The following is a 23,076-nucleotide window of genomic DNA, read 5'->3' as shown; positions in this document are numbered from 1 at the left end:
GGCAAGATGACTGCACCCATGCCGAACGGAACGGTAGCACCACCAGCCCAGAGTGACAACATGTCCACGCACAGCCAATGTCCATCGGCAAACGCCAGCGCCACAGTGACCTCACAGGTATTACCCGTCGACCACTATGCCGAGAAACCCTGGACGTGACAATACATCACCCATAGGAGGCTAAAGAACAGATTGGTACTTAGGAACAGTTCTCGGTTCTAATTCTGAGTAGGAGTAATACAGAGATGATGCTACGTATCAGAAGTGGTTAATGTCAGTCCTCAAGGATCCCTAATAGTTGATTTTTTCCAGATCTCCTAGCTGGCGCACACATCTATTCAATACTAACATACACAGGTATTCTGGAAACATGAACCATTAAGGGTCTTTGAGTACAAAGTTTGACCACGCCTAGTAAGGTTGTCCCTTCTGATGTTGATGGTAGAGCTGGAACAATAAAGGTGTTTTTGTAGATGGTTGATTTGGAACAGTCAAGATGTTACTGATGATTTTCTCGTCAATGTGAAGACTGTAGTAGATATATGGTCCCTTTATCTTTGCATTATGCAGTCCCACCTTATGAACACCCAAGTGCTTGCACACCACACTTTTTTTGTGTTCATTCCGGTGGAATTTGTATGTTGTATTTTGCAGCAGCCAGGTGTTGTGTGTTGCTTAAGGTGCATTGTTTTCTTATATAACGTAAACATATGTCAACTATATATAGTAAACAGACCCCCGTGTTAGACAAAATGAACCAAATACATATTTGAGGTTAATGTTCCTTTAAGTGGTGGACAGGGAAATAAAGGAGCACACAGTATGAGTGCAATAGCTATTACATCTTGAATCCAATTGAAGCCACTTACCTTCAAAGCCCTCAACAACACTTGCTCCCCCTGATAATACTCTGCCCACATGGCAGGATACTTGCCCTCCTCGATCTGCCTTTTACCATCACTTTATCTCCTATCGGACAACGCTCTCATTCCCACCTAAAAACACTTATCTCATACTTATGGAACTGCCTAGATGACCTGATCAGACCTTCCCCTAAATGTGCTGAGAACTTCAGTTCCAATCTCCTCATTCCTTCTAGCACCTATTCTCTCAGCATTGCCCCTTTCCTTTAGAACAGTGGTTCCCAAACTGGGTGCCTTAGGATACCTGCAGGGGTGCCTCAGCACCAAATACAATTATTTATGGTCAATGTAAGATGCAAAACCCTAAAATGTGGTCAAACAGAAGCGCAACCCTGCCCACCATCACACAACTGAAGCTTAGGATGATAGGTAATCACATCCCAGGCCACCATCACACAACTGAACCTTAGGATGATAGGTAATCACATTCTTGCCCACCATCACACAACTGAAGCTTAGGATGATAGGTAATTACATCCCAGGCCACCATCACACAACTGAACCTTAGGATGATAGGTAATCACAACCCTGCCCACCATCACACAACTGAACCTTAGGATGATAGGTAATCACAAGTTATTTAAACCATTTTTTTTTTTTCTGAATTTCTCAAAAAACAAACTTTTGGTTTAGGGGTGCCGTGAAATACATTCCGATACTCTAGTGGCGCAATGATTCAAGAATGTTTGAGAACCACTGCTCTAGAATGTAGACTGTAAGCTCTCACAATTAGAGCCCTCTCTACTCTGTCTCACATCTGCACCTTCTTCATCACCGACGTTTGTATTTGTTCTGTTTTTATGAATGATTTATTTTAGCATGTGTGTTTTTTTTTTATTGATTGGGCATCAAAGCATAATGATAATGAAGTATATGTATATTTGCCAGTAATACAAAGGTTTTGGTTCGCCATATATATAAGTTAAATCTCTGTTACTTTTAGTCTGTCAGGAGCAGAGTCAGGCCTAATATATTTGGTGCCCGAAGTTCATATGAATATGTTCCATATTGATGTCCCTCATTCTCTTACTTGCAGCTGGCACTAACAATGTCATGCTGCTGGGAATTTGAATGTGTCTGTGGCAACTTTACCGCCCTCCTTACTGGCGCTGGCCTCTCCCAGCAACGGTGCTACAGTTAGTTCTTTTTTTTTAGGCATTTTGCGAATGTTGATAACTCTGATCCTAGCGCAGCTCAGTGGTCACATCTGCTAGCGGCTCCTTCTGTCAATGTGTGCTGGGTGATGTGGTGTCGGGCCACCACGCCTGCTGGGCAATCCTCTAGAGCAATGTCTTCCTAGTCATTCGCCTACGTTCAGGGCTGGCGCTGATTGGAAGACCTGAGGCCAAACATCACATGTAATGAGTTCCCAGTGTCTCTAAATTTCTGTCAGTATCTCTTACCGGTATCTGACCTTCTGACATGTAGCTCACACATGTATCATCAAAGATAATTCTGCAAATGGTACTGGTATCACAAATACTGTACATCAACTTGAACTAGTATGCAGCAAACTGTAGTGTTGCATTCAAAATAAATAATTCCAATACCTGTAATGTTCAAATTCTTCAATTCTTGATTATCCTCTTTTTTACCCACTTTCAAGGCCAAGGCCGGTGTCTTCTGGTAGACCTTCCAAAGTAGCAGATATTCTGCAGACATTGACACAAAGTTCCACCCAGCAATGAATCCACAGCCAATAACAGGAGAGCCGAAAGTCACGATTTGTCCGACAGCCATTGGAGCCAATATGTTTGTCAGTTGGTCAATTCGTCTCACTGTTGCATTCATGTCTGTCATTAAAACAACATACAGACAATAATTTCAATACTATAACTCTGCAATCCTATCAGTTTTAAAATGTTACAACAGACAACAGAACATAGGAGGTAGATCATGCAGTAGTAGGCATTCCCACATTGACAATGACCTTCTCTCTATTTTTGCAGGTTGGCAATCTTCTACCCACCTCTCACTCTGGAACTGACCTGACATACTTAGCGTCTTGACCCAGTGCACTGTCCAAGAACCATTTCAAATGGTTCCCAACTTTTGCTTCCTGCTGAATACAGTATTCTGTTTCACAATACATCAAGGTATACATTTGTGGATTTAAATGTTTGAAAATAATTGAGGAAACATTAATAGTTGTAACCCCCACTGCCTAGTAGACAGGAGATCTAGCACTGGACATGTCAAGTTTATTAAATAATAAATATTTTAGAGGACACAGTATTGTAAAGAACAGGAGTTTGTGAGTACTGTGGAAGAGCATAAACATTTTATAGCTACTGTAGCTTCATATAGACCATTGTGTGGGCTCAGCAGCATTCTCTGAGCTGAATATAGCAACAGACACGAGGAGAGAGATAACTGAGTAGTTCTGAAGGACAAGTGAGAGGGATAAACTGCTCGTGCTTTGTATGGGAAGGAGAGTCCAAAATAGGGATGGACATTCATGGTCAATGTCTACAGACCATCAATGCTTTTCTAGCAATGTGTCACGATCCAGGGCAAGAATTCCTCTGTGGAGGACGGTGAGCCGAGGGGTTCGGGTGACTAGGGGAGTGACTAGACTAGGTCTCCTAGTTTCGGCCAAACCCAGGTTTGGATAGACCTGCCCAGAGGCGCGGAGTCTAACTCACTTGGTGGTTTTCTCCAGTGACCCCTCCAATTGGGATTTGGTTTTCAGCTGCACCAAGTGAGCAGGTCGCGGCCCTCTGGACAGGTACCTGGGAATGGCAGAAGACCAGAAACTATAATGAATGCAATAGCACTGGAGGTGAATGGAATGAATGAACTCTGGAAATGGAACTGAATGCTATAACACAGACATGGACTGGAAACAGTTAAATATGCAGAAAAACACAGACATATACTGGGGATTGCAAAGGCAAGAGCAGAGTGGACTCAGGGAATATATGGGAATGCTGGAAATGATTGGAGCTGATTACCAGAGACAAGACACTGAGCAAAGAACACAGACATATACTGGAGATTGCACAGACAAGAGCAGAGTGGACTCAGGGAATATATGGGAATGCTGGAAATGATTGGCAGAGATAAGACACTGAGCAAAGAACACAGACATACTGGGGTACTATAAATGTAGGTGCTGGCTGCACAGACAAGATGCAAAGAGAAGTTAGGCATACACTAGGAGAGTGCTAAATGCAAGTGCAGATTTGCACTGATGGACACAGGGCAGATTGACACAGACATGTGCTGGGAGGTAACAGCTGTGAGCTAATTAATACCAGCAGGTAATCTGACACCTCAGTGACACAAGGAAGCTGCAATACTAGCAGCACATATACAAGGACACAGACATAGAAAACAAAACAGTCTGGATACTGGGAGAGAACTACTCTCAGACTATGAATAGCTTGGAAGCTAATACTGGAAACTGGAGAACTGTGAACAGGCTGAAGTAATTCTCTGAAAGATTAGCACAGAGCAACGCTGGTATCACTGGAACAGAGAAGAAGAAGTTGAACAGCAACTTCCTGGAGTTCTGGAGGCGGATTTATACCCAGGGGTAGCAGATTACTGGAGCACAGCATCAGCTGACTGAAATCATGCTACCATAGGTTAGGAGTACTGTCACATGAGAGGAACTGTCATGGCGGCGCCCATGATGGGAACTCCGATCCCCAGCACACACAGCCGACCATGGAAGCTCGCAAAAAGCACCTAAGGCAGAATACTCAGCCCCACATCCATCACTGCACCAGACGTCTGACCGCAAGGAAGTCAGGGGAAGCCGGCAAGGAGGTGAGAGAGGCCGATCCTAGGCTGAACCCTGACACAATGGCAGTATTTTTACCATTTGATGTCTGTATTCTAACTGTTCTCACCATCGAATGGTAAAGAATCATTGTTGTTATGATGGTTGATATCAATTGATCCCACTGAGGGGGGACACTCTCTTCCAGACACTGTATGGTGTGCCCAGGGGATGCTGCCTCCTCCTGGGTGTATGACACTGATGGTGTGCCCACGGGATGCTGCCTCCTCCTGGGTGTGTGACACTGATGGTGTGCCCACGGGATGCTGTCTCCTTCAGGGTGTGTGACACTGATGGTGTGCCCACGGGGTGCTGCCTCCCCCAGGGTGTGTGACACTGATGGTGTGCCCATGGGATGCTACCTCCCCCAGGGTGTGTGACACTGATGGTGTGCCCACGGGATGCTGCCTCCCCCATGGTGTGTGACACTGATGGTGTGCCCACGGGATGCTGCCTCCCCCAGGGTGTGTGACACTGATGGTGTGCCCACGGGATGCTGCCTCCTCCTGGGTGTGTGACACTGATGGTGTGCCCACGGGGTGCTGCCTCCTCCTGGGTGTGTGACACTGATGGTGTGCCAACGGGATGCTGCCTCCTCCTGGGTGTGTGACACTGATGGTGTGCCAACGGGATGCTGCCTCCTCCTGGGTGTGTGACACTGATGGTGTGCCCACGGGATGTTGCCTCCTCCTGGGTGTGTGACACTGATGGTGTGCCCACGGGATGCTGCCTCCTCCTGGGTGTGTGACACTGATGGTGTGCCCACGGGGTGCTGCCTCCTCCTGGGTGTGTGACACTGATGGTGTGCCCACAGGGTGCTGCCTCCTCCTGGGTGTGTGACACTGATGGTGTGCCAACGGGATGCTGCCTCCTCCTGGGTGTGTGACACTGATGGTGTGCCAATGGGATGCTGCCTCCTCCAGGGAGTGTGACACTGATGGTGTGCCCACAGGGTGCTGCCTCCTCCTGGGTGTGTGACACTGATGGTGTGCCCACGGGATGCTTCCTCCTCCTGGGTGTGTGACACTGATGGTGTGCCCACGGGATGCTGCCTCCTCCAGGGTGTGTGACACTGATGGTGTGCCCACGGGATGCTGCCTCCCCCAGGGTGTGTGACACTGATGGTGTGCCCACGAGATGCTGCCTCCTCCAGGGTGTGTGACACTGATGGTGTGCCCACGGGATGCTGCCTCCTCCTGGGTGTGTGACACTGATGGTGTGCCCACGGGATGCTGCCTCCTCCTGGGAGTGTGACACTGATGGTGTGCCCACGGGGTGCTGCCTCCTCCTGGGAGTGTGACACTGATGGTGTGCCCACGGGGTGCTGCCTCCTCCTGGGTGTGTGACCATGGGGTGCTGCCTCCTCCTGGGTGTGTGACACTGATGGTGTGCCCACGGGATGCTGCCTCCTCCTGGGTGTGTGACACTGATGGTGTGCCCACGGGATGCTGCCTCCTCCTGGGTGTGTGACACTGATGGTGTGCCCACGGGATGCTGCCTCCTCCTGGGTGTGTGACACTGATGGTGTGCCCACAGGATGCTGCCTCCCCCAGGGTGTGTGACACTGATGGTGTGCCCACAGGATGCTGCCTCCTCCTGGGTGTGTGACCATGGGGTGCTGCCTCCTCCTGGGTGTGTGACACTGATGGTGTGCCCACGGGATGCTGCCTCCTCCTGGGTGTGTGACACTGATGGTGTAGTGTGCTGTACTGTATGCATGAGGCCTGTGTAGGGTTATGAGAGAGTGCTGCAATAGCTGGCAGCATACAAGCAGAGTAATATACGTCTCACACCATCCTGTATAACTCCTTGAGAGAGAGATACTCAATAATAAGCAATGAAGAGAGTGAAAACCTCTGTAGCAGTCTGTCCACAGCGTAATTAAAGACTAAACTCTCATACAGTAATTCTTGTCTTGATAGAGAAAGAAGAAAAGAAATAAGCCCCAGGTAGCATATTAAATTCACAGCAAATAAAGATTAATAAATGCCTTCAAAGGGAATAGGAAGGTGTTAATGAGTCAGGATCCATAAACAAAGAGATATTTGTATGAGAGGAGAGAGTGTTACTATTCCTATAGCTATGGGCCGTATTCATGTTATGATCAGCGGCAGTGGATTATCTTGGTGGCAGCTCCCAGCCATATTAGGTGACTGGGATGCTGCATCTGTCTCTGTCTATGTGCAGCTCATTCCTGCATTCCTGCCTGTCAGTTTGTGTGCAGAGCTCAGCTGCACACTATCCTGTGATACTATAGTCCCAAGACGCACCGGTATGGCGGCCATCTTGGATGTAACAAATTTTTTAAATGGGACTGTAGTCATGTGACATCAAACAGATGAACAATTTCATAAGAAAAATAATTGTGTTCTTCGTTTTAACGTATCGTTATTCTTGAGTTTTAACAGAGTTTTCTTTTGCAGGTAGTGACATTAATGACAATAGCACTAACACAAACAACGTGCTGAGATTGTCATGATATCTGGAGAACGAAGTACACGTGCGCAATTCTATTCATCCAATCTCACCCAAATAGGCCACCCATTACTCCCAGTTCAGTTGACAAATTTATAGAAACCGGATCCGTTACAGATAAAGTGGACGACCGAAAACTGTTGTGCTGGCATCATTTAAAAAACCCCCACAACGCAGCACTTGTCTGTCTTGTGAATGTGGGGTTAGTCATACAGCCATTTTGAGAACTTTATCTTCAGATGTTGCAACACCTGACTGAGCATGACCCAGACCGTCAGGTGGAGTTTGCACACTGGGTAACACAGCAACTATAACTGAACCCTCATTTTCCACACCAGGGGGTCAATTTACTGATATTGGTGTTTGGTCAAGATTGCAATCTCAGGTAAGTTACTAAAGGCAAACTCAGTTGCAAAATCTCAGGTGAGAATGCAAAGTAGATTGAATACACCATCGACCAAATTTGAAAGCACTTTCAGTGAAAAAAATACAACTCAGGAAATTACTAATGCTGGGCATACACAGCCAAATAAAATGTCTGTCAGACCGACAGACATTTTATCTGGCAGCCTGCCAGCCGCAGATGTCGCCGGCATACACTGTGAGAGAAATCTCAGTGTATAGCCCGACATCCACGCTCCGCCCCCGGCGGAGGAGACATTTCCCTGTTCCTTCCCCCGACATCCACGCTCCGCCCCCGGCGGAGGAGACATTTCCCTGTTCCTTCCCCCGACATCTGCGCTCCGCCCCCGGGGGAGGAGACATTTCCCTGTTCCTTCCCCCGACATCTGCGCTCCGCCCCCGGGGGAGGAGACATTTCCCTGTTCCTTCCGTAGGAAGGAACACAGGAAATGTCTGTCTGTCGGCCGCGCTGGGCATACACTGCCCGATGCGGCCGACAGTTTATGGGTAATTATCGCATCGGACGGGCATGCTGGACAATCCCGCATGCCCGACCGAGCAATATTTAACCCTCGGTTGCCCACACACACACTACAATTATCGGGGCGATCCGCCAATATCAGGCGGATCGCCCCGATAATTGTAGCGTGTATGGCCAGCATAAGAATCGTGCTTATAATCACGGGTGTAATTGTAGCAAACTCGGACCTAAATAGAAATTTCAAATAGACCACCATCTGAGCTGCAAGTTTGGCAGAAACCTACACATCCGTGTGATTTGTGTATGTTTCTGCATGTAAACTACCTGGGTTTAAAATCAAAAAAATCCCCACTATTTTTAAAACCAGGACTAGCTCAGCAGCCCAATGCTGGTTCTTAAAATATGAGGGAACCCTACACTGTTTTTTTCCCAATATTTTTAGGAACCAGGACTGGCTGAGGTGCCCGGGGCTGGTCATGATTTTTGGGGGGACAATATGTCATCTTAATTTCACATTTAACCCATTTTTTACATTAAAAACACACAAACAGCCTTCACATCTCACTGATATGTGCAGGCTTCTTGCTGGGGGGCGTTGGGCTGCGTTCAGACACTTGCAACTCGGAGGAGAAATCTCGAACAGATACCTACGGAAAACACGATCTCCGCTAAACACGCTTCTTTGTAAATTTGAGTGTTTCGTAGGCCTAAAATCACCCGAGTTTCAGCGATGCAAAACTCCATCAGACATGATTCTTAGTAAATTTACCCCCAGGTATTGTTTAGTAATGAGGCAAATTTCTTTGTCAATGGTGAGGTAAACACAGAGCTGTACAGTAACTAGACTGTGTAAATCTATATACAAGGCGTAACTAGAGGTGCGTGAGCTGTGCTGTTGCCCAAGGCGCAGGGCTATGGGGGTGGCACCGTTGCTGCCTCACGGCATCTGCATCTGGCAAGCAGGGTGCCTAGAACAGCACCCTGCAGCCGATATAGTTGCTGTAGTGCCACCCAGAGAGTCCTTTGGACGCTTTGCGCATGCTGCCGCCTGTACAGCCTTTTGCAGCATCCTGAGGACGCTCCAGGCAGTGCCGTACTTTCTAGTGCTGGTGGCCCCACTCCCTCGGTGCAATATCCTGACATCAGATTTCACGGGGGCGTGCTGCAAGTCATGGGGGCCTGACCTCGTGGCATGCCCCTGTCTTAGTATGTTGGCAGTGCTGCTCGGCATCTTTTGACACCGGACTGGCCCATCACTGCCACCACCCCCTTCTCTCTCCCTGAGCTCATACCATGAACTCCAGCCGGAGGTGGGGGACAGGTGTTTTCCGCCCACAAGCTGGCCCTGGCACCTTCGCCAGATGGCCAGTCCGGCCCTGGTAATAAATAAGATTGTAGGTAGATTTTAGTGATTGGTAGAGGGAGAAGGGTTATTTCTGCATGGTGATGCGAGCCTCAGCACAGCAACGTTCCGGTACGGAGTAATAGTACCTTAGGCACTTGGTGGTATATCATTTTATTGGCACGTTTGCAGTGCTCACATTACTTCTAATCATACATGCCTACTTTTGAAAAAGCATTTCAGGGAGATTGTGAAAGCAGCACCTATGAGCGCATGTTACAGTGGGCGTGTACAGCTACATCTGAGAGGCGTGTCATACATGTGATGGGCGTGTACTGATACATCTGAGAGGCGTGTCATACATGTGATGGGCGTGTACTGATAAATCTGAGAGGCGTGTCATACATGTGATGGGCGTGTACTGATAAATCTGAGAGGCGTGTCCTACATGTGATGGGCGTGTACTGATAAATCTGAGAGGCGTGTCCTAAACCTGACTTACATCCAAATGTAAACCAGGCCAAAAGCAGTCAGTAAGATGTGTTTGTTGATGAAAACACTAATACTTTGCAGAAATTCATAGGGATCATTGTGCCTTATAATAACCAATGCAAGGAAATGACACTAATGATCCCATTTGAATGTATATATCTCTGTTTTTTAATATAACAGCTTCATAATGGGGGTAAGGATGAAATGAGGGAGATTGCTACTATTTCAGGGAGTCTCCCTGACAATGAGGGAGAGTTGGCAAGTATGCTTCTAATGTTTATTTTTCATAAATATATATGATTATTTGTTGATCACAATTTCTTTCATTGAGCACAAATCAAATATACTGTACCTCAGAAATACACTATATTTTTTTTCATTTTCCTACATCGTAATTATATCCGTCCTTTGCAGAAGTGAGGATCAAAGAGGGAAGTTCTGATAAACACAAAACTCATATTGTTGTACAGATGTGGCCACATACATCTTACTGCTGTGCGCTACAAGTCGCGTTAAACATAACCATGCAACGCAGTAGCGCCTAGCATCTTTTCGTACAACTTTATACCTTCAGCAATGCGAGTAAGACACACAAGCGGCTTATTCTGATTACAACGATATTCAGCATGCCTATATTCTGTGTACTGTTGCAGATATATCTCCATGTGAAATGCTACGTTACAGTGTCACAGCTGTATAGGAATGCCGCATATCATTTTACTCAGCAGAAGCTGTTTGTGCATCCTCTTCACATTGCTCTAAGATAAAAAGATGCATACAGAGACGCTCGGCACTACCAAGTCACGCCACGGCATGGTGCAACTAGAGGGCTGTTTAACACACAAGGCAGTAAGATATATGAGGACACATCTGTATTTGACTAAAGGGTTTCTTCTCGCACCCTCCTGAGTATACGAGCTGAAATCTGACTAAAGCACTGGTCACGATGCTGTTTTTCAGTTTAGCGCAGCACTAACCGCCTCGCAGCAGGCACTTTACTCAGAGAATGCCGCTTAGTATCTTTCACATCATTTCTCCTTGCTGTACTACAGGTCCCAACTTGCCCTGGATGCCAAAGCATGCCAGACTTAAAGCACCAACATGCCCAACCCATTAAAGGTAGCCTGGGCATGCTGGGAACTGTACCACGTCGGTACCTGTAACGTTTGTGCTATCAGCATGGCGCATGTTATTTCAGGGGGATGGTAGTCGGGTACTTTATTTTTTTGCGGTCCCAATCCCTGTAGTGACTACAGCTCCATGCTAACTGGCCTAGAGATGGTTTGGCGCTATGGTGAGGGGACCCAATCCTGCACGTTTCCCTGCTATAGTGCCACCAGCCCTAACTAAGTCTAGTGTTGCTATCACCAGAACTAATCTAGAAGAACCAGTGCTTTTAGCTGTGGGCACGGAAGATTGTTGCTGGTCCATACTGTACTCGGGCTACGCCAGCCCATACTGTACTCGGGCTACGCCAGCCCATACTGTACTCGGGCTACGCCAGCCCATACTGTACTCGGGCTACGCCAGCCCATACTGTACTCGGGCTACGCCAGCCCATACTGTACTCGGGCTACGCCAGCCCATACTGTACTCGGGCTACGCCAGCCCATACTGTCTCTCCCCGCGTTATAAGAGCATAGAGGCACAATGGGGACATATGGCTCAGTCTACAGACAAAGGGCTCCATTTATTAATGAGTTTTATGTGAATGTAACATAGAAGCTCCTGGTAGTTATTACTGATGTGTGCGCGGTGTTGTCTGCTGTGATAGAGCAGCGCTATTTCCCTTCATATGTCCATTGATAATGACTTGTGTGTATTTACTAATGAGCAGTATTTTGAACTTATCGCTCGTTGGTGTAATTGAAACTCAGAAGGGTGCAGTAGCTGTCTTGTAGTGTTGATGAGCGATAGGTCCCGGCATCCCCCCCTTTCTCTCTTCCTCCTGCACCAGCCGGTACCCCAACACCCCCCCCCACACACAGTGCATGGAAGCCACTTCCACCCTCCAGCAGCAGCCTGCGCCCCCCCATCAGCCAACAGTCTCCTCTCCCCCTACCTACCACCCGCAGCAGCAGCCAGCGCCCCCCCATCAGCCAACAGTCTCCTCTCCCCATTCTTTCTACCACCCACAGCAGCAGCAGCCTGCGCCCCCCCATCAGCCAACAGTCTCCTCTCTCCCTACCTACCACCCGCAGCAGCAGCCTGCGCCCCCCCATCAGCAAACAGTCTCCTCTCCCCCTACCTACCACCCGCAGCAGCAGCCAGCGCCCCCCCATCAGCCAACAGTCTCCTCTCCCCATTCTTTCTACCACCCACAGCAGCAGCAGCCTGCGCCCCCCCATCAGCCAACAGTCTCCTCTCTCCCTACCTACCACCCGCAGCAGCAGCCAGCGCCCCCCCATCAGCCAGCAGTCTCCTCTCCCCCTTCCTACCAGCAGCAGCAGCCAGTGCCCCCTCCCATCAGCCAGCAGTCTCTTCTCCCAACCACCCACAGCAGCCAGCGCCCCCTCATCAGCCAGGAGTCTCTTCTCTCCCTTCCTACCACCAACAGCAGCAGCAGCCAGCGCCCCCCATCAGCCAGGAGTCTCCTCTCCCCCTTTCTACCACCCACAGCAGCAGCAGCCATCGGCCCCCCCATCAGCCAGCAGTCTCCTCTCCCCCTTCTCCCTACAACCCACAGCAGCAGCAGCCAGCGCCCCCCATCAGCCAGCAGTCTCCTCTCCCCCTTTCTACCACCCACAGCAGCAGCAGCCAGCGCCCCCACCCCACCCCATCAGCCAGGAGTCTCTTCTCTCCCTACCACCAACAGCAGCAGCAGCCATCGGCCCCCCCATCAGCCAGCACTCTCCTCTCCCCCTTCTCCCTACAACCCACAGCAGCAGCAGCCAGCGCCCCCCATCAGCCAGCAGTCTCCTCTCCCCCTTCTCCCTACAACCCACAGCAGCAGCAGCCAGCGCCCCCGCATCAGCCAGCAGTCTCCTCTCCCCCTTTCTACCACCCACAGCAGCAGCAGCCAGCGCCCCCTTCCTACATCAGCCAGCAGTCTCCTCTCCCCTTTCCTACCACCCACAGCAGCAGCAGCCAGTGCCCCCCCATCAGCCAGCAGTCTCCTCTCCCCCTTCCTACCAGCAGCAGCAGCCAGCGCCCCCCCATCAGCCAGCAGTCTCTTCTCTCCCTTCCTACCACGCACAGCAGCAGCAGCCAGCGCTCTCACATCAGCCAGCAGTCTCCTCTCCCCCTTCCTACCAGCAGCAGCAGCCAGCGCCCCCCCATCAGCCAGCAGTCTCTTCTCTCCCTTCCTACCACCCACAGCAGCCAGCGCCCCCTCATCAGCCAGGAGTCTCTTCTCTCCCTTCCTACCACCAACAGCAGCAGCAGCCAGCGCCCCCCATCAGCCAGGAGTCTCCTCTCCCCCTTTCTACCACCCACAGCAGCAGCAGCCATCGGCCCCCCCATCAGCCAGCAGTCTCCTCTCCCCCTTCTCCCTACAACCCACAGCAGCAGCAGCCAGCGCCCCCCATCAGCCAGCAGTCTCCTCTCCCCCTTTCTACCACCCACAGCAGCAGCAGCCAGCGCCCCCACCCCACCCCATCAGCCAGGAGTCTCTTCTCTCCCTACCACCAACAGCAGCAGCAGCCATCGGCCCCCCCATCAGCCAGCACTCTCCTCTCCCCCTTCTCCCTACAACCCACAGCAGCAGCAGCCAGCGCCCCCCATCAGCCAGCAGTCTCCTCTCCCCCTTCTCCCTACAACCCACAGCAGCAGCAGCCAGCGCCCCCGCATCAGCCAGCAGTCTCCTCTCCCCCTTTCTACCACCCACAGCAGCAGCAGCCAGCGCCCCCTTCCTACATCAGCCAGCAGTCTCCTCTCCCCTTTCCTACCACCCACAGCAGCAGCAGCCAGTGCCCCCCCATCAGCCAGCAGTCTCCTCTCCCCCTTCCTACCAGCAGCAGCAGCCAGCGCCCCCCCATCAGCCAGCAGTCTCTTCTCTCCCTTCCTACCACGCACAGCAGCAGCAGCCAGCGCTCTCACATCAGCCAGCAGTCTCCTCTCCCCCTTCCTACCAGCAGCAGCAGCCAGCGCCCCCCCATCAGCCAGCAGTCTCTTCTCTCCCTTCCTACCACGCGCAGCAGCCAGCGCCCTCACATCAGCCAGGAGTCTCCTCTCCCCTTTTCTTTATACCACCCACAGCAGCCAGCGCCCCCCCATCAGCCAGCAGTCTCCTCTCCCCCTTCCTACCACCCACAGCAGCAGCCAGTGCCCCCCCATCAGCCAGCAGACTCCTCTCCCCCTTTATTTTTCTACCACCCACAGCAGCAGCAGCCAGCGGCCCCCCCATCAGCCAGGAGTCTCTTCTCTCCCTACCACCAACAGCAGCAGCAGCCAGCGGCCCCCCCATCAGCCAGCACTCTCCTCTCCCCCTTCTCCCTACAACCCACAGCAGCAGCAGCCAGCGCCCCCCATCAGCCAGCAGTCTCCTCTCCCCCTTCTCCCTACAACCCACAGCAGCAGCAGCCAGCGCCCCCCCATCAGCCAGCAGTCTCCTCTCCCCCTTTCTACCACCCACAGCAGCAGCAGCCAGCGCCCCCTTCCTACATCAGCCAGCAGTCTCCTCTCCCCCTTCCTACCAGCAGCAGCAGCCAGCGCCCCCCCATCAGCCAGCAGTCTCTTCTCTCCCTTCCTACCACGCACAGCAGCAGCAGCCAGCGCTCTCACATCAGCCAGCAGTCTCCTCTCCCCCTTCCTACCAGCAGCAGCAGCCAGCGCCCCCCCATCAGCCAGCAGTCTCTTCTCTCCCTTCCTACCACGCGCAGCAGCCAGCGCCCTCACATCAGCCAGGAGTCTCCTCTCCCCTTTTCTTTATACCACCCACAGCAGCCAGCGCCCCCCCATCAGCCAGCAGTCTCCTCTCCCCCTTCCTACCACCCACAGCAGCAGCCAGTGCCCCCCCCATCAGCCAGCAGACTCCTCTCCCCCTTTATTTTTCTACCACCCACAGCAGCAACAGCCAGCGGCCCCTTCATCAGCCAGGAGTCTCTTCTCCCTACCGCCCACAGCAGCAGCAGCCAGCGCCCCCCCATCAGCCAGCAATCTCCTCTCCCCTTTCTGCCACCCACAGCAGCCAGCGCCCCCCCCATCAGCCAGCAATCTCCTCTCCCCTTTCTACCACCCACAGCAGCCAGTGCCCCCCCCATCAGCCAGCAATCTCCTCTCCCCTTTCTACCACCCACAGCAGCAGCAGCCAGCGCCCCCCCATCAGCCAGCAGTATCCTCTCCCCCATTCCACAGCAGCAGCAGCCAGCGCCCCCCCATCAGCCATGCGCGAGACCCGAATAATGACGGCCAAGCCATCGTTATGGGTCTCGCACCAAAGGGTGCGTGCTGTCTATGGTGAGTGACAGCACGCCCCCTTTGGTGGGCGTGCCCGGGGCGTTGCTGCCCAGACGGAGGCGTCCCCATGGGAATGCCTACCGTCTGGGACCGGCCACACTGACATTACAAGTGATGTCAGTGGGAGTGCTTTTGGCTCTGATAGAGCCAAAAGCACTCCTGGGCTTGCGGACACGAGACCCTACCGCAAGGGTCTTGTCGCAAGCCCGATGGTCGCGATGGTCTTGACCATCGCCACCATCATTTTGACCACTCGCTATAGCTGTGGGCGGTCACCCACAGCTATGCGAGCGGCCGGGAGGCCGCTCTTAAATTCAGAGGGACGGCCCTGATTCAGAACGAGCGCTCTGTCAGAGCGTCAGGCTCTGAATCAGGGCCTGGGTGTGTAACAGGAGCAATATAAGAAACCTGGGGTAGGTTTACTAAAGGTCGATTTTGGTGCATTTTTATATCAATTTAACTACCAAACCCCCTCCTTTACCAACATTCGATTTTGATTTCAGAATCAAAATAGATGTTAGCCGGATTTGAGTAGTGTAAGTGAATTTTTTTATTATTATTATTATTATTATTATTATATGGCGCCACAAGTGTTCCGCAGCTCCTTACAAAGTACATAAACAAATAGGTTGACCAGTGACTTACAGTACAATACAATACAGGACGAGGATGTGGATAATATACATTGCTACATTAGCGACCATAAAACCCAGATAAGCAACAGAGCAACGCAACCAAGTGTTAGGTGCCCTAGTGGAGAGTAAGAAGTAGATGAAAGTAAAGTAAGGAGAAGCATAAGAGGGTAGAGAGCCCTGCTCGTAAGAGCTTACATTCTAAAGGGGAGGGGCAGACTGTTAAGAATCCCAAAGCATGCTCCGTGTGAACCCCCCAGAACCCAGGGCTAGCGAGGTCTTCTGCCACTAACAACCGCCTGTTCCCTTAGAATGAAGGCACGTTCACCTGTACTTATGCGGCCGCCTGGTCTTAAAACTTGGGATAGTAGTGATTCACATGAATGTACAATGGGATTCAGTGGTGAGAGAAAGGACAAGAACAGATACAGGTTCAGGTAAGGCTTGAGAGTCGATGGTACGACTTAGTGAACCGAAGTTGCTGTTTGGGAACCGATGGTTGAGCAAGTACTGGTAGCAGAGCTTGGAGTACAAGTGATGCTGCTTTTATAGCCGATGGTGCAGCAGGAGCCAATTGCAGAAGTTGGTATGCACATGCAGTGGCTTTGGAGCCAATGGTGCGGCTTGGAGCCGGTGCAGAAGAAAGTTCACACTTGATGCAGCTTTGGGAGCAGGTACACAAGTTTGTGTACTGCTGCTTTGAGAGCCGGAACATAAGTCTGTATACTGTGATATGGCTTTGAGAGCCAGTGACAGCACGGAGGCCACTGGTGCGACTAAGATGCCGGTAGAGTGGTTAGGGAGACGATGGCAGCATGGAAGTTGCTAGTGTGGCTAGGGAGCCGTAGACAAGACTGGTGAGTCGGCAGCACAAAAGCTGCTGGTGCGGCTAGGGAGCCTTTGGAGAGGCTGAGAGCCGGGAGCAAGGTAATTCCGCTGGAGTACCAGAAAACACTTCCACGAGGTGATATAGAATGCTGACGGTGCGGCTGAATGTGTACAGATAGGAGGAGAAACCAATCACACCGTGGTGTGAACAATACGTGACCTCCCGAGGCATGCAGATCACCTAGCAACCGAGGAAACCGGAACAACACCGTCATGATAAGGTAAACTGCTCGAGGTGACCACAACTTGTAACACAGACAAACACGTGTGACACAGATGGGGTAGATAGGGAGGAAGGGGCATGTAGCAGCAAGTTAAGATGAGAGCTGGAAGGCTTTGATGAAGTAGTGGGTCTTGAGAGCCCGTTTGAAGGATTGTAGAGAGGTGGAGAGTCTGGGAAGAGGGAGAGATTTCCAAAGGTGGGGAGCAATGTGGGCAAAACTTCCTTTTCAAATGCAAAAAAACCTAAAAAATGTTTTCAAACATCTAAAAAAGAAGGACGCACACAGATCACCATGATCTTTGCATGCTTCTTAAGGCTAAAAGAAGCTCAAGAGTTAAAAACAAATGTGTGGGATCCCTCCCTAAATCCATAACAAGCCCTGGACCTTTTAGCCTGTCTGGTCAATCCTCGGAAATTTCCCACTTTCCGAGGATTGCCAGGCCTGTGCTGACCAGTTTGAGGCTGGTTATTGCTTTGGCCGGAGGACCCAGGTTGTGTGTCCTCCTGCCATGGCATTACCACCTGGCTGGTTCAGCCTGGTGCTGGTTAATGGAAAATAGGGAGAACCCTATGCAGGTACCCCCCCTTCCCTGGTTTTCCCATGACCAGACCAGCCTTAAAGGTCCAGGGCTGGTTATGGATTTAGGGAGAACCCCACGTTGTTGTTTTTTTTTTTTTTTTTAATTTTTAACTTTTTCTAATCTTTTGACCTTAAGAAGCCTGCACATATCATAGTGATCTGTGCATGCTTCTCCCAAACACAAGTGCCCAGGGCCGTAGCTAGGGTAGTGCGGCCGGTGCCATCGCACAGGGCACCACAGGTCAGGGGGTGCTGTTTTGGCCTGTCAAATGTCTGTTTATTATCATTTTCACTTGTAGCTTCCTCTTATTTCATCCCCAGCCTCTCCTGGCCTCTCCTATCTCTACCCTGGCCCTTCGCCATGAGGCCATTCCCCTTTTTTAGGTGCTTTATGTCCCTCTGAAAAATGACTGGGGCGCCAATGCTCTTTCTGGCACAGGGCACCAAAAAGTAGTTACGGCTCTGGAAGTGCCTATTGTATGGGTCAGTTTTGTAGTCGATTTTTATTCAATTTTCAATCTGACTGTTAGTAAATGAGGTGATCCTACAGTAATTTACTTTTGGTCAATGTTCGGTTTTGGACGGGATTCGATTTTATAGTCCGTTTTGGCTTCTGTAAATCCCTGATTTACAAAATCGATTATAAATCAACTATAAATACACCAAAAATCACCCTTTAGTAAAAGTACCTCCTGATGTCTACATTCCCTTTTATATAAAACACAAAGGTCATTTTGAATATAATGTATACCACGCAAAACATGGTTAACATTGCGAGAAAAATATTTAACTGGCGCTAGCCCAGACAACAGATGTTATATTACCAATTCATGCAATAATACATCCAGAATATTACCGGCTAGTTTGCTTCTGTCGTTTCCTGCAACAACAACAATCCAGTCCCTCTGAATGGTGATGGCTGTAGCCGTGCTGGCCAGATTTGCAATGTTCGCTATCGTGATAACCAGGATGTAGCATAAAGTCTGTAGAATCACAATAGAATACAAAAAGGGACATTATGTTGAAAATGTGAAAAATCACCTGTTTTGATTTGTACCAAGAAATCAGGAAGGGGGAGATCTGAGCTTTAGATGCCCCATCTCTGGAAAAGGTAACTATCTGTCTCATTGTGATCCGCAGAGACTTACAGGGGTCTCAGGCTGGTGGTCCAGCACCAAATCTAATTATTTATGGTCAATGTAATGTAAATATGTGAACAAACAGAAGCACAAACCTGTCCCCATCACATAACTGAGCCTAACGATGACCGATCAGCGCAATTTACTGCATATGTTTTTCTGCATTTCTCAATAACAAACAAACTTAGGGGCGACGTGACACAATGCTGAGACCCGAGGGCGCCGTGACACAATCCTGAGACCCGAGGGCGCCGTAACACAATGCTGAGACCAAGAGGGCGCCGTGACACAATGCTGAGACCCGAGGGCGCCGTGACACAATGCTGAGACCCGAGGGCGCCGTGACACAATGCTGAGACCCGAGGGCGCCGTGACACAATGCTGAGACCCGTGGGCGCCGTGACACAATGCTGAGACCCGTGGGCGCCGTGACACAATGCTGAGACCCGAGGGCGCCGTGACACAATGCTGAGACCCGAGGGCGCCGTGACACAATGCTGAGACCCGAGGGCGCCGTGACACAATGCTGAGACCCGAGGGCGCCGTGACACAATGCTGAGACCCGAGGGCGCCGTGACACAATGCTGAGACCCGAGGGCGCCGTGACACAATGCTGAGACCCGAGGGCGCCGTGACACAATGCTGAGACCCGAGGGCGCCGTGACACAATGCTGAGACCCGAGGGCGCCGTGACACAATGCTGAGACCCGAGGGCGCCGTGACACAATGCTGAGACCCGAGGGCGCCGTGACACAATGCTGAGACCCGAGGGCGCCGTGACACAATGCTGAGACCCGAGGGCGCCGTGACACAATGCTGAGACCCGTGGGCGCCGTGACACAATGCTGAGACCCGTGGGCGCCGTGACACAATGCTGAGACCCGAGGGCGCCGTGACACAATGCTGAGACCCGAGGGCGCCGTGACACAATGCTGAGACCCGAGGGCGCCATGACACAATGCTGAGACCCGAGGGCGCCGTGACACAATGCTGAGACCCGAGGGCGCCGTGACACAATGCTGAGACCCGAGGGCGCCGTGACACAATGCTGAGACCCGAGGGCGCCGTGACACAATGCTGAGACCCGAGGGCGCCGTGACACAATGCTGAGACCCGAGGGCGCCGTGACACAATGCTGAGACCCGAGGGCGCCGTGACACAATGCTGAGACCCGAGGGCGCCGTGACACAATGCTGAGACCCGTGGGCGCCGTGACACAATGCTGAGACCCGTGGGCGCCGTGACACAATGCTGAGACCCGAGGGCGCCGTGACACAATGCTGAGACCCGAGGGCGCCGTGACACAATGCTGAGACCCGAGGGCGCCGTGTCACAATGCTGAGACCCGAGGGCACCGTGACACAATGCTGAGACCCGAGGGCGCCGTAATTCAGAAAAGTTTGGGAACCACTGACCTACCTATGTCTGGAAATTGTAATGTTTTCACAGCGCCAGGTGTCTGGTTAGCCTGAGCTTCTATAGGTCTCATTTGCACAATAAAGATGTTTACTTTAACTATATTAAGAAGAAAAACATTTACTACAAAACATCTCTCTCCAAGAACAATTTTAAATATGTTTTCAGTTCAGATGAGCTTTGGTAACTTTCAATATGTATTTATTAGTAGATCTAAAAGAAGACCTACTGTAATATTTTAGGTTTAGTGGGCCTCCAAATAACTACATTAGTTAGTTCAGCTCCAATACTTGGCCTAGTATTTATTAACTAGTAAAGGGACTCAGCATCTGTCGGGTCACCTCAGAGTCTGCTAGCTGGTCCACCTCCCCTCCACTGAGGTCTCTGACCCTCCATCATCCCAATACCCACCCTTTACCAGTCTGGAGACGGGACAGACCTTAGCAAATATTTATTCATTTCCAAAACTTGCTTTAAACACCGTTTAATTCATAATATGATCATAATATGCTCTTTTTACATTTGGTGTTTGTGCTATAATAACATTGATGTAACGCCTGTGTTAAGTAACCAAAGCTATTCAATTGCTCGCACAGCAAACCTGCAACTAGCGTATTTCTGCTCGCACCCTCCTGAAGGTTACCTAGGGCCTCGGGGCTAGTCGCTTTGTAACCATGTTACCATGTGCGGTAACTGGATTGCGCCTGGCACGTTACCAGGGAGGTGCAGTTTACCACGACCAAGCACCATGCCTTAAGGTGCCCGTACATCTGCGACAGATGGCCACGATGCAGGGATCACCCACCGTCGCCGGATCGCTGACATTTGACATGTTAAATGTCCCTGATTTGAGGATTGCGATCATGTCTTGATCGCGATCGTCAAATCGCCAAATCCAACATGTTGGATTTCTGCGATCCTGCGATGCCGGATCGTGGCAATCTGTTGCAGATGTATGGGGCCCACTAGCCATGGTAAGGTGGATCTCCCTGGTTAAGTGCCAGGTGTGATGCAGTCAATTGAATCTCTCTGCTCTGGGCACCCGGTAGTTACATCCCTGCTCTACTCACTGGATTCCCCCCAATAGGACTAATATTAGAAACTAACCAAGAGCCATCCTTGATACAATGACAAAAGTTCCTCCTTGTACAAGAAGACGACCATCAGGATGATACCACAGATAATAACAGAGACATTCTGCACAATCAGCGACGTCTGGGCCACTGTAAGAGTTTGGGAGAAGAAAACATTAGAAAAAGTTTAAAGCACCAGTGTTATTCATAAAGACAACAGTTCATTGCAAGTACTACATACAAACCTCTCAAGATATACAGTCAGGTCAGGTGCATAAATATTGGGACATTGACAGAATTTTCATATTTCGGCCTCTATTCACCACCACAATGGCTTTGAAATGAAACAAACAAGTTGTGCTTTAACTGCAGACTTTCAGATTTAATTTGAGGGTAATTACATCCAAATCAGGTTAACAGTGTAGGGATTACAACGGTTTCTATATGTGCCTCCCACTTTTTGAGGGGCCAAAAGTAATGGGACTATCAACGCAAAAGCTATTTCATGGACAGGTGTGGGCTATTCCCTCATTATTTCATTATCAATTAAGCAGGTAAAAGGTCTGGAGTTGATTCTAGGTGTGACATTTGCATTTGGAATCAGTTGCTGTCGACTCTCAATATGAGATCCAAAGAGCTGTCACTATCAGTGAAGCAAGCCATCATTAGGCTGAAAAATCAAAACAAACCCATCAGAGAGATAGCAAAAACATTAGGTGTGGCCAAATCAACTGTTTGGAACATTCTTAAAAAGAAAGAACGCACTGGAGAGCTCAGCAACACCAAAAGACCCGGAAGATCATGGAAAACAACTGTGGTGGATGACAGAAGAATTATTTCCCTGGTGAAGAAAAACCCCTTCACAACAGTTGGCCAAATCAAGAACACTCTCCTGGAGGTAGGTGTATATGTGTCAAAGTCAACAATCAAGAGAAGACTTTACAAGAGTGAATATAGAGGGTGTACCACAAGATGTAAACCATTGGTGAGCATCAAAAGCAGGAAGACCAGATTAGAGCTTGCCAAACAACATATAAAAAACCCATTACAGTTCTGGAACAACATCCTATGGACAGATGAGACAAAGATCAACTTGTACCAGAGTGATGGGAAGAGAAGAGTATGGAGAAGGAAAGGAACTGCTCATGATCCAAAACATACCACCTCATCAGTGAAGCATGGTGGTGGTAGTGTCATGGCGTGGGCATGTATGGCTGCCAATGGAACTGGTTCCGTTGTATTTATTGATGATGTGACTGCTGACAAAAGCAGCAGAATGAATTCTGAAGTGTTTCAGGCAATATTATATGCTCATATTCAGTCAAATGCTTCAGAACTCATTGTACGGCGCTTCACAGTGCAGATGGACAATGACCCGAAGCATACTGCAAAAGCAACCAAAGAGTTTTTTAAGGCTAGAAAAGTGGAATGTTATGCAATGGCCAAGTCAGTCCCCTGACCTGAATCCGATTGAGCATGGATTTCACTTGATGAAGACAAAACTGAAGGGAAAATGCCCCAAGAACAAGCAGGAACTGAAGACATTTGCAGTAGAGGCCTGGCAGAGCATCACCAGTGACGAAACCCAGCGTCTGGTGATGTCTATGCGTTCCAGACTTCAGGCTGTGATTGCCTGCAAAGGATTTGCAACAAAGTATTAAAAAGTGAAAGTTTGATTTAGGATTGTTTAGTTTGTCCCATTACTTTTGGCCCCTTAAAAAGTGGGGGGCACATATAGAAACCGCTGTAATTCCTACATCGTTCACCTGATTTGGATGTAATTACCCTCAGATTAAATCTGAAAGTCTGCAGGTAAATCACATCTT

The 23,076-nt window shown here is 50.1% G+C and overlaps 1 protein-coding gene across 2 annotated transcripts in view; it reads right to left on the bottom strand.

The window, feature by feature from the left end:
• Positions 1-23,076, bottom strand: part of SLC40A1 (solute carrier family 40 member 1) — a 108,969-nt gene that overhangs the window by 7,782 nt on the left and 78,111 nt on the right. For both annotated transcript variants that reach the window (XM_088457213.1, XM_088457214.1), the window contains 3 exons: positions 21,285-21,400; positions 18,479-18,605; positions 2,474-2,716 (listed from right to left, as the gene is read on the bottom strand). In XM_088457213.1, coding sequence (XP_088313339.1) covers positions 2,474-2,716; positions 18,479-18,605; positions 21,285-21,400 — 486 coding nt within the window. The remainder of the gene's footprint in view (positions 1-2,473; positions 2,717-18,478; positions 18,606-21,284; positions 21,401-23,076) is intronic.

This window comes from Taudactylus pleione, unplaced genomic scaffold, assembly GCF_031769625.1.
Source record: "Taudactylus pleione unplaced genomic scaffold, aTauple2 ptg000747l, whole genome shotgun sequence".
Taxonomy (NCBI): domain Eukaryota; kingdom Metazoa; phylum Chordata; class Amphibia; order Anura; family Myobatrachidae; genus Taudactylus; species Taudactylus pleione.
This window is presented reverse-complemented; position numbering and strand designations above follow the sequence as displayed.